Source organism: Salvelinus fontinalis, chromosome 40, assembly GCF_029448725.1.
Source record: "Salvelinus fontinalis isolate EN_2023a chromosome 40, ASM2944872v1, whole genome shotgun sequence".
NCBI classification, from domain to species: Eukaryota; Metazoa; Chordata; class Actinopteri; order Salmoniformes; family Salmonidae; genus Salvelinus; species Salvelinus fontinalis.
The window spans coordinates 2,415,665-2,427,795 of NC_074704.1; the positions used below are offsets into that span (position 1 = coordinate 2,415,665).

The following is a 12,131-nucleotide window of genomic DNA, read 5'->3' on the forward strand; positions in this document are numbered from 1 at the left end:
AGAGAACTTGGGAAGGTTGAACACCAGACGGGCTGCGGCGTTCTGGATGAGTTGTAGGGGTTTAATGGCACAGGCAGGGAGCCCAGCCAACAGCGAGTTGCAGTAATCCAGACGGGAGATGACAAGTGCCTGGATTAGGACCTGCGCCGCTTCCTGTGTGAGGCAGGGTCGTACTCTGCGGATGTTGTAGAGCATGAACCTACAGGAACGGGCCACCGCCTTGATGTTGGTGGAGAACGACAGGGTGTTGTCCAGGATCACGCCAAGGTTCTTAGCGCTCTGGGAGGAGGACACAATGGAGTTGTCAACCGTGATGGCGAGATCATGGAACGGACAGTCCTTCCCCGGGAGGAAGAGCAGCTCCGTCTTGCCGAGGTTCAGCTTGAGGTGGTGGTCCGTCATCCACACTGATATGTCTGCCAGACATGCAGAGATGCGATTCGCCACCTGGTCATCAGAAGGGGGAAAGGAGAAGATTAATTATGTGTCGTCTGCATAGCAATGATAGGAGAGACCATGTGAGGTTATGACAGAGCCAAGTGACTTGGTGTATAGCGAGAATAGGAGAGGGCCTAGAACAGAGCCCTGGGGGACACCAGTGGTGAGAGCGCGTGGTGAGGAGACAGATTCTCGCCACGCCACCTGGTAGGAGCGACCTGTCAGGTAGGACGCAATCCAAGCGTGGGCCGCGCCGGAGATGCCCAACTCGGAGAGGGTGGAGAGGAGGATCTGATGGTTCACAGTATCGAAGGCAGCCGATAGGTCTAGAAGGATGAGAGCAGAGGAGAGAGAGTTAGCTTTAGCAGTGCGGAGCGCCTCCGTGATACAGAGAAGAGCAGTCTCAGTTGAGTGACTAGTCTTGAAACCTGACTGATTTGGATCAAGAAGGTCATTCTGAGAGAGATAGCAGGAGAGCTGGCCAAGGACGGCACGTTCAAGAGTTTTGGAGAGAAAAGAAAGAAGGGATACTGGTCTGTAGTTGTTGACATCGGAGGGATCGAGTGTAGGTTTTTTCAGAAGGGGTGCAACTCTCGCTCTCTTGAAGACGGAAGGGACGTAGCCAGCGGTCAAGGATGAGTTGATGAGCGAGGTGAGGTAAGGTAGAAGGTCTCCGGAAATGGTCTGGAGAAGAGAGGAGGGGATAGGGTCAAGCGGGCAGGTTGTTGGGCGGCCGGCCGTCACAAGACGCGAGATTTCATCTGGAGAGAGAGGGGAGAAAGAGGTCAAAGCACAGGGTTGGGCAGTGTGAGCAGAACCAGCGGTGTCGTTTGACTTAGCAAACGAGGATCGGATGTCGTCGACCTTCTTTTCAAAATGGTTGACGAAGTCGTCTGCAGAGAGGGAGGAGGGGGGGGGGAGGGGGAGGAGGATTCAGGAGGGAGGAGAAGGTGGCAAAGAGCTTCCTAGGGTTAGAGGCAGATGCTTGGAATTTAGAGTGGTAGAAAGTGGCTTTAGCAGCAGAGACAGAAGAGGAAAATGTAGAGAGGAGGGAGTGAAAGGATGCCAGGTCCGCAGGGAGGCGAGTTTTCCTCCATTTCCGCTCGGCTGCCCGGAGCCCTGTTCTGTGAGCTCGCAATGAGTCGTCGAGCCACGGAGCGGGAGGGGAGGACCGAGCCGGCCTGGAGGATAGGGGACATAGAGAGTCAAAGGATGCAGAAAGGGAGGAGAGGAGGGTTGAGGAGGCAGAATCAGGAGATAGGTTGGAGAAGGTTTGGGCAGAGGGAAGAGATGATAGGATGGAAGAGGAGAGAGTAGCGGGGGAGAGAGAGCGGAGGTTGGGACGGCGCGATACCATCCGAGTAGGGGCAGTGTGGGAAGTGTTGGATGAGAGCGAGAGGGAAAAGGATACAAGGTAGTGGTCGGAGACTTGGAGGGGAGTTGCAATGAGGTTAGTGGAAGAACAGCATCTAGTAAAGATGAGGTCAAGCGTATTGCCTGCCTTGTGAGTAGGGGGGGAAGGTGAGAGGGTGAGGTCAAAAGAGGAGAGGAGTGGAAAGAAGGAGGCAGAGAGGAATGAGTCAAAGGTAGACATGGGGAGGTTAAAGTCACCCAGAACTGTGAGAGGTGAGCCGTCCTCAGGAAAGGAGCTTATCAAGGCATCAAGCTCATTGATGAACTCTCCAAGGGAACCTGGAGGGCGATAAATGATAAGGATGTTAAGCTTGAAAGGGCTGGTAACTGTGACAGCATGGAATTCAAAGGAGGCGATAGACAGATGGGTAAGGGGAGAAAGAGAGAATGACCACTTGGGAGAGATGAGGATCCCGGTGCCACCACCCCGCTGACCAGAAGGTCTCGGGGTGTGCGAGAACACGTGGGCAGACGAAGAGAGAGCAGTAGGAGTAGCAGTGTTATCTGTGGTGAGCCATGTTTCCGTCAGTGCCAAGAAGTCGAGGGACTGGAGGGACGCATAGGCTGAGATGAGCTCTGCCTTGTTGGCCGCAGATCGGCAGTTCCAGAGGCTACCGGAGACCTGGAACTCCACGTGGGTCGTGCGGGCTGGGACCACCAGGTTAGGGTGGGCGCGGCCACGCGGTGTGAAGCGTTTGTATGGTCTGTGCAGAGAGGAGAGAACAGGGATAGACAGACACATAGTTGACAGGCTACAGAAGAGGCTACGCTAATGCAAAGGAGATTAGAATGACAAGTGGGCTACACGTCTCGAATGTTCAGAAAGTTAAGCTTACGTTGCAAAAAAATAAAAATAAAATACAAGATCTATTGACTAAAATGATATAGTACTGCTGGCTGGTGAAGTAGCCTGGCTAGCAGTGGCTACGTTGTTGAAAGTGAAGCTGGCTAGGTAACCTCGACAATTTCACTAAATTTCTCTAAACTACACAATTATCATGGATACAAGGACAGCAAAGACAACTAGCTAACACTACGCTAATCAAGTCGTTCCGTTGTAATGTAAGTTTCTACAGTGCTGCTATTCGGTAGAAGTTGGCTAGCTAGCAGTGTTGGCTAGGTAGGAGGACGGCAGCGCGGCAGGCGAAAAATAGCTGGCTAGCTAACCGATAATTACTCAAAGCTACACAATTATCTTAGATACAAAGATAGCAAAGAAAACTATGTAGCTAGCTAACACTACACAAGTCAAGTCGTTCCGTTGTAATGTAATCGTTTCTACAGTGCTGCTAATCGGTGGCTAGCTGGCTAGCTAGCAGGGTTGACTACGTTACGTTACGTTACGTTAGGGCGAGAATACCTGGCTAGCGAACCTCAGCGAACCTTGATAACTACACAATTATCACCGATACAAAGACGGCTATGTAGCCAGCTAAGTAGCTAGCTAAGATCGAACAAATACAAATCAAAGATAGCAAAGACAACTGTGTAGTCAGCCAACACTACACTGATCAAGTCGTTCCGTTGTAATGCACTCGTTTCTACAATGCTGCTATTCGGTGGCAAGCTGGCTAGCTAGCAGTGTTGGCTACGTTGCGTTACGTTAGGGCGAAAATAGCTGGCTGGCGAACCTCAATAACTACACAATTATGTTTGATGCAAAGACGGCTATGTAGCTAGCTAAGATCAAACAAATCAAACCGTTGTACTGTAATGAAAATGAAAATCAGACCGTTGTACTATAATGAAATGTAATGAAAAGTTATACTACTATTCGGTAGACGGTGGACGTTTGCTAGCTGCTGGGCAGATAGCAGTGTGGACTACGATAGGCGACGAAATACGATAATTACGCAATATCTTTTATACACAGACGGCTAAGTAGCTAGCTAAGAAGAAATTGCTAAGGTTAGACAAATTAAACCGTTGTACTATAATGAAATGTAATGAAATGTAATGAAAAGTTATACTACCTGCAGTGCGAATGCAAATGTAGGGGTTAAGGTGTAGAATTAAGTAGGTGTAGATGTAAGTAGAGTTAAGGTGTAGAATGTAGGGGTTAAGGTGTAGAATGTAGGGGTTAGGGTGTAGAATGTAGGGGTTAAGGTGTAGAATGTAGGGGTTAAGGTGTAGAATGTAGGGGTTAAGGTGTAGAATGTAGGGGTTAGGGTGTAGAATGTAGGGGTGTAGGGCAGAGGAGGCTGGTAGGAGGCGCTATAAGAGGACAGGATCATTGTAATTGGCTGGAATGAGAGAGAGAGAGAGAGAGAGAGAGAGAGAGAGAGAGAGAGAGAGAGAGAGAGAGAGAGAGAGAGAGAGAGAGAGAGAGAGAGAGAGAGAGAGAGAGAGAGAGAGAGAGAGAGAGAGAGAGAGAGAGAGAGAGATGGTCAGGTTACTGCTGTGAAATAGAGCCAGGTGTTGCAGCCTGAGGCAGAGAACAGATACATTATCACCCTCTGTCTCTGTTCTCTACTCTGCTCCTGTACTTTACTAGCTGTCCTCCTCGCTTAGTCTGGGTTAGGGCCAGTCTGTTCCTACTGTCTCTTAGCCTGGGTTAGGGCCAGTCTGTTCCTACTGTCTCTTAGTCTGGGTTAGGGCCGGTCTGTTCCTACTGTCGCTTAGTCTGGGTTAGGGCCAGTCTGTTCCTACTGTCTCTTAGCCTGGGTTAGGGCCAGTCTGTTCCTACTGTCTCTTAGTCTGGGTTAGGGCCAGTCTGTTCCTACTGTCTCTTAGCCTGGGTTAGGGCCAGTCTGTTTCTACTGTCTCTTAGTCTGGGTTAGGGCCAGTCTGTTCCTACTGTCTCTTAGTCTGGGTTAGTGCCAGTCTGTTCCTACTGTCTCTTAGCCTGGGTTAGGGCCAGTCTGTTCCTACTGTCTCTTAGCCTGGGTTAGGGCCAGTCTGTTCCTACTGTCTCTCAGTCTGGGTTAGGGCCAGTCTGTTCCTACTGTCTCTTAGTCTGGGTTAGGGCCAGTCTGTTTCTACTGTCTCTTAGCCTGGGTTAGGGCCAGTCTGTTCCTACTGTCTCTTAGTCTGGGTTAGGGCCGGTCTGTTCCTACTGTCTCTTAGCCTGGGTTAGGGCCAGTCTGTTTCTACTGTCTCTTAGTCTGGGTTAGGGCCAGTCTGTTCCTACTGTCTCTTAGTCTGGGTTAGGGCCAGTCTGTTCCTACTGTCTCTTAGTCTGGGTTAGGGTCAGTCTGTTCCTACTGTCTCTCAGTCTGGGTTAGGGCCAGTCTGTTTCTACTGTCTCTTAGCCTGGGTTAGGGCCAGTCTGTTCCTACTGTCTCTTAGTCTGGGTTAGGGCCAGTCTGTTCCTACTGTCTCTCAGCCTGGGTTAGGGCCTGTCTAGTGTAGTGAGTGTGTATATAGTGTGTATATAGTGTAGTGAGTGTGTATATAGTGTGTATATAGTGTAGTGAGTGTGTGTATATAGTGTAGTGAGTGTGTATATAGTGTAGTGAGTGTGTATATAGTGTGTATATAGTGTGTATATAGTGTAGTGAGTGTGTATATAGTGTGTATATAGTGTGTATATAGTCTAGTGAGTGTGTATATAGTGTGTATATAGTGTGTATATAGTGTAGTGAGTGTGTATATAGTCTAGTGAGTGTGTATATAGTGTGTATATAGTGTGTATATAGTGTAGTGAGTGTGTATATAGTGTAGTGAGTGTGTGTATATAGTGTGTATATAGTGTGTATATAGTGTAGTGAGTGTGTGTATATAGTGTGTATATAGTGTAGTGAGTGTGTATATAGTGTGTATATAGTGTAGTGAGTGTTTTTTATATAGTGTGTATATAGTCTAGTGAGTGTGTATATAGTGTGTGTATATAGTGTGTATATAGTCTAGTGAGTGTGTACATAGTGTGTATATAGTCTAGTGAGTGTGTATATAGTGTGTATATAGTCTAGTGAGTGTGTATATAGTCTAGTGAGTGTGTATATAGTCTAGTGAGTGTGTATATAGTGTAGTGAGTGTGTGTATAGTGTGTATATAGTGTAGTGAGTGTGTGTATAGTGTGTATATAGTGTAGTGAGTGTGTATATAGTGTGTATATAGTCTAGTGAGTGTGTATATAGTGTGTATATAGTCTGGTGAGTGTGTATATAGTGTGTATATAGTGTAGTGAGTGTGTATATAGTGTGTATATAGTCTAGTGAGTGTGTGTATAGTGTGTATATATTGTAGTGAGTGTGTATATAGTGTAGTGAGTGTGTATATAGTGTGTATATAGTGTAGTGAGTGTGTATATAGTGTGTATATAGTCTAGTGAGTGTGTGTATAGTGTGTATATATTGTAGTGAGTGTGTATATAGTGTAGTGAGTGTGTATATAGTGTGTATATAGTCTAGTGAGTGTGTTTATAGTGTGTATATAATGTGTATATAGTGTAGTGAGTGTGTATATAGTCTAGTGAGTGTGTATATAGTCTAGTGAGTGTGTTTATATAGTCTAGTGAGTGTGTTTATAGTGTGTATATAGTGTTGTGAGTGTGTATTTAGTCTAGTGAGTGTGTATATAGTCTAGTGAGTGTGTATATAGTCTAGTGAGTGTGTATATAGTCTAGAGAGTGTGTTTATAGTCTAGTGAGTGTGTATATAGTGTAGTGAGTGTGTATATAGTCTAGTGAGTGTGTTTATATAGTGTAGTGAGTGTGTTTATAGTGTAGTGAGTGTGTTTATAGTCTAGTGAGTGTGTTTATAGTGTAGTGAGTGTGTTTATATAGTGTAGTGAGTGTGTATATAGTGTAGTGAGTGTGTATATAGTCTAGTGAGTGTGTATATAGTGTGTATATAGGGTAGTGAGTGTGTATATAGTGTGTATATAGTGTAGTGAGCGTGTATATAGTGTGTATATAGTCTAGTGAGTGTGTATATAGTGTGTATATAGTGTAGTGAGTGTGTATATAGTGTGTATAGTCTAGTGAGTGTGTATATAGTGTGAATATAGTGTAGTGAGTGTGTATATAGTGTGAATATAGTGTAGTGAGTGTGTATATAGTGTGTATATAGTGTAGTGAGTGTGTATATAGTGTGTATATAGTGTGTATATAGTGTAGTGCGTGTGTATATAGTCTAGTGAGTGTGTATATAGTCTAGTGAGTGTGTATATAGTCTAGTGAGTGTGTTTATATAGTCTAGTGAGTGTGTTTGTAGTGTGTATATAGTGTAGTGAGTGTGTATATAGTCTAGTGAGTGTGTATATAGTCTAGTGAGTGTGTATATAGTGTAGTGAGTGTGTATATAGTCTAGTGAGTGTGTATATAGTCTAGTGAGTGTGTATATAGTCTAGTGAGTGTGTTTATATAGTCTAGTGAGTGTGTTTATAGTGTGTATATAGTCTAGTGAGTGTGTTTATAGTCTAGTGAGTGTGTATATAGTGTAGTGAGTGTGTATATAGTCTAGTGAGTGTGTGTATATAGTCTAGTGAGTGTGTATATAGTCTAGGGATTATGTATATAGTGTGTATATTGTGTGTATATAGTGTGTATATTGTGTGTATATAGTCTAGTGAGTGTGTATATAGTGTGTGTATATAGTGTGTATATAGTCTAGTGAGTGTATATATAGTCTAGTGAGTGTGTTTATATTGTAGTGAGTGTGTTTATAGTGTGTATATAGTGTATATAGTGTGTATATAGTGTGTATATAGTCTAGTGAGTGTATATATAGTCTAGTGAGTGTGTATATAGTCTAGTGAGTGTGTATATAGTGTGTATATAGTCTAGTGAGTGTTTATATAGTGTGTATATAGTCTAGTGAGTGTGTATATAGTGTGTATATAGTCTAGTGAGTGTGTATATAGTGTGTTTATAGTCTAGTGAGTGTGTATATAGTGTGTATATAGTCTAGTGAGTGTGTATATAGGGTGTATATAGTGTGTATATAGTGTGTATATAGTCTAGTGAGTGTGTATATAGTGTATATAGTGTGTATATAGTCTAGTGAGTGTGTATATAGTGTATATAGTGTGTATATAGTCTAGTGAGTGTGTATATAGTCTAGTGAGTGTGTATATAGTGTTTTTATAGTCTAGTGAGTGTGTATATAGTCTAGTGAGTGTGTATATAGTGTATATAGTGTGTATATAGTCTAGTGAGTGTGTATATAGTCTAGTGAGTGTGTATATAGTGTTTTTATAGTCTAGTGAGTGTGTATATAGTCTAGTGAGTGTGTATATAGTATGTATATAGTCTAGTGAGTGTGTATATAGTATGTATATAGTCTAGTGAGTGTGTATATAGTGTGTATATAGTGTGTATATAGTGTGTATATAGTCTAGTGAGTGTACAGCAGTGGCCAAAAGTTTTGAGAATGACACAAATATACATTTTCACAACGTCTGCTTCCTCATTTTGTATCATGGCAATTTGCATATAGTCCAGAATGTTATGAAGAGTGATCAGATGAATTGCAATTAATTACAAATTGCTATAAAACGGTTTAAATTAACTACCTTATGATGTTTTTAACACCTATAACGAGTAAAAACATGATCGGAGAAATATTACTGGCTAAACAACAGCTTGGAAAGAGAGCCAGTCCGACGTCCATCGTGCGTCAGGCGCAGGAAGAAAAGGAAGCTACTTCCACCTTGTGCTCTTTTATACAGGCCCTGATTGCGCAATCGACTCCATTCAAAGCGTCACCACGTAATGACATCCAGAGGAAGACGTAGGCTGTGTTTGTATCCTCATAGCATTTACAGGGACTTTAAAACTGACCCCAGAACAGGGGCCAAGATTTCTGAAATCTCACTCCCTGTCAGGAAAAGTGCTGTAGAATGAGTTCTGTTTCACTCAGAGACATAATTCCAACGGCTATAGAAACTAGAGAGTGTTTACTATCCAATAATAATAATAATATGCATATTGTACGAGCAAGAATTGAGTACGAGGCCGTTTGAAATGGGCACGATTTAGCTGGCTACTCAGTAACGCCCCCTGCAGCCATAAGAAGTTTTGCCAGAGCGGATTGCAGAGGTCTTGAAAAAGAAGGGTCAACACTGCAAATATTGACTCTTTGCATCAACTTCATGTGATTGTCAATAAAAGCCTTTGACACTTATGAAATGATTGTAATTAGACTTCAGTATTCCATAGTAACATCTGACAAAAATATCTAAAGACACTGAAGCAGCAAACTATGTGGAAATTAATATTTGTTTCATTCTCAAAACTTTTGGCCACAACTGTATATATAGTCTACTGAGTGTATGTAGGGTCAATGCAAGATGGAGTCACACATCCTCCTGCCCTGACACCCCTCCTCCTGCCCTGACACCCCTCCTTCCTACCCTGACACCCCTCCTTCCTACCCTGACACCCCTCCTCCTGCCCTGACACCGCTCCTCCTACCCTGACACCCCTCCTCCTGCCCTGACACCTCTCCTCCTGCCATGACACCGCTCCTCCTGCCCTGACACCGCTCCTCCTGCCCTGACACCCCTTCTCCTGCCCTGACACCGCTCCTCCTGCCCTGACACCGCTCCTCCTGCCCTGACACCGCTCCTCCTGCCCTGACGCCGCTCCTCCTGCCCTGACGCCGCTCCTCCTACCCTGACACCCTTCCTTCCTACCCTGACACCCCTTCTTCCTACCCTGACACCCCTCCTTCTACCCTGACACCCCTCCTCCTACCCTGAAACCCCTCCTCCTACCCTGACACCCCTCCTTCCTACCCTGACACCCCTCCTCCTGCCCTGACACCCCTCCTCCTGCCCTGACACCCCTCCTCCTGCCCTGACACCCCTCCTCTTGCCCTGACACTGCTCCTCCTGCCCTGACACCCTCTCCTCCTCCTGGACACCTCCTCCTCCTGCCCTGACACCCCTCCTCTTGCCCTGACACCCCTCCTCTTGCCCTGACACCCCTCCTCCTCCTGGACCCCTCCTCCTGCCCTGACACCCCTCCTCCTGCCCTGACACCCCTCCTTCCTGCCCTGACATTCCTCCTTCCTGCCCTGACACCCCTCCTCCTGCCCTGACACCCCTCCTCCTGCCCTGACACCCCTCCTCCTGCCCTGACACCCTCTCCTCCTCCTGGACACCTCCTCCTCCTGCCCTGACACCCCTCCTTCCTACCCTGACACCCCTCCTCCTGCCCTGACACCCCTCCTCCTGCCCTGACACCCCTCCTCTTGCCCTGACACTGCTCCTCCTGCCCTGACACCCTCTCCTCCTCCTGGACACCTCCTCCTCCTGCCCTGACACCCCTCCTCTTGCCCTGACACCCCTCCTCTTGCCCTGACACCCCTCCTCCTCCTGGACCCCTCCTCCTGCCCTGACACCCCTCCTCCTGCCCTGACACCCCTCCTCCTGCCCTGACACCCCTCCTTCCTGCCCTGACATTCCTCCTTCCTGCCCTGACACCCCTCCTCCTGCCCTGACACCCCTCCTCCTGCCCTGACACCCCTCCTCCTGCCCTGACACCGCTCCTCCTGCCCTGACACCCTCTCCTCCTCCTGGACACCTCCTCCTCCTGCCCTGACACCCCTCCTCCTGCCCTGACACCCCTCCTCCTCCTGCACACCTTCTCCTCCTGCCCTGACACCCTCTCCTCCTCCTGCCCTGACACCCTCTCCTCCTCCTGCCCTGACACCCTCTCCTCCTCCTGCCCTGACACCTTCTCCTCCTCCTGGACACCTCCTCCTCCTGCCCTGACACCCCTCTTCCTGCCCTGACACCCCACCTCCTCCTGGACACCTCCTCCTCCTGCCCTGACACTCCTCCTCCTCCTGGACACCTCCTCCCCCTACCCTGACACCCCTCCTCCTGCCCTGACACACACAAAGAGACAGAGCACAGACTTATTTATCAGTCATGTCCCTGGTGTTGACTCCAGTTGTGTTGTTTATCAGTCATGTTGCTGCTGCTACCAAGGGTCGGTCGGTCGGTCGGTCGGTCGGTCGGTCGGTGATGCCTCACACTGATCTTCTTCCTCTCTCTTTCTGTTCCCTATTCTCCTCCCTTCCCCCCGCCCCTCCATCACCATCATCATCATCACCCCCCTCCTCTCTTCCTCATGTCCCCCCCCTCCTCTCCTCCTCCTCCTCCTCCTCCTCCTCCTCCTCCTCCTCCTCCTCCTCCTCTTCTCCTCTTCTCCTCCTCCCCCTCCTGCTCCTCCTCCTCCTCCTCCTCCTCCTCCTCCTCCTCTCCAGGGTATCTGGTCTTGTGTCCACGGGGTCCATATCGAGTTAAAGAAAAAGCCTCCAGAGTTAGACTTCTCTCCTCAGGCCAACATGTTACACCTTCTGAAGTCAGCGAAGAAGATCAGCCTGTCCTCTTCTCCTAAACGCTCCCCGGCCCTGCTGCAGCCCGGTATCATCAACATGATGAAAGGTATGACCCCTGACCCCTAACCCCTGACCTCACATCTCTAACCCAGAAAAAAAAAACGAATGGAATTACAGGAACTTTTCCCCAAAAATACCTGGTTGAAGGATTTCAAATTCCCTGGGAAAATTCCAACCGGAATTTTATCAGGAAATCAAAGGGAGAATCTGCAATTGCTACATAATTTTTAAAAACTTTTAAATTAAATTCATGATATATATCCTTTGATTTTTAAAGAATGTAACTTATATATACCTCATCAGCTTATTTCAACTGTCGTACCCAATGATTTATATAAATCTTGGACTGCTAATGCATACACTCCAAATGAAAATGTACATGTATTTAAGCGTTTTTTGTTGTTGTAGAGGGGAGGGTAACATTAGTCATCTCTAACAATTATACTTTAAGATTCTTTTTTTTATATATCATTTTTGTATTTGTTATATTAATGATTAGCTAACATAATATAATTTAAAAGTATCCATTAAAGTGTCTGAAGAAGAAACGTGTCAAAACCGAACGTAGACATTAATAAATGTAGTAACAGAGCCCCACGGTAGTGGTGTAGACATAATACATGTAGTAACAGAGCCCCACGGTGGAGGTGTAGACATAATAAATGTAGTAACAGAGTCCCACAGTAGAGGTGTAGACATAATAAATGTAGTAACAGAGTCCCACAGTAGAGGTGTAGACATAATACATGTAGTAACAGAGCCCCACAGTAGAGGTGTAGACATAATACATGTAGTAACAGAGCCCCACAGTAGAGGTGTAGACATAATACATGTAGTAACAGAGCCCCACAGTAGAGGTGTAGACATAATACATGTAGTAACAGAGCCCCACAGTAGAGGTGTAGACATAATAAATGTAGTAACAGAGCCCCACAGTAGAGGTGTAGACATAATAAATGTAGTAACAGAAGCCCACAGTAGAGGTGT

At 46.4% G+C, this 12,131-nt stretch overlaps 1 protein-coding gene across 2 annotated transcripts in view; it reads left to right on the forward strand.

The window, feature by feature from the left end:
• LOC129839683 (glutamate receptor ionotropic, NMDA 2A-like) overlaps window positions 1-12,131 on the forward strand; it is a 188,477-nt gene that overhangs the window by 153,060 nt on the left and 23,286 nt on the right. For both annotated transcript variants that reach the window (XM_055907249.1, XM_055907250.1), the window contains one exon: window positions 11,010-11,190. In XM_055907249.1, coding sequence (XP_055763224.1) covers window positions 11,010-11,190 — 181 coding nt within the window. The remainder of the gene's footprint in view (window positions 1-11,009; window positions 11,191-12,131) is intronic.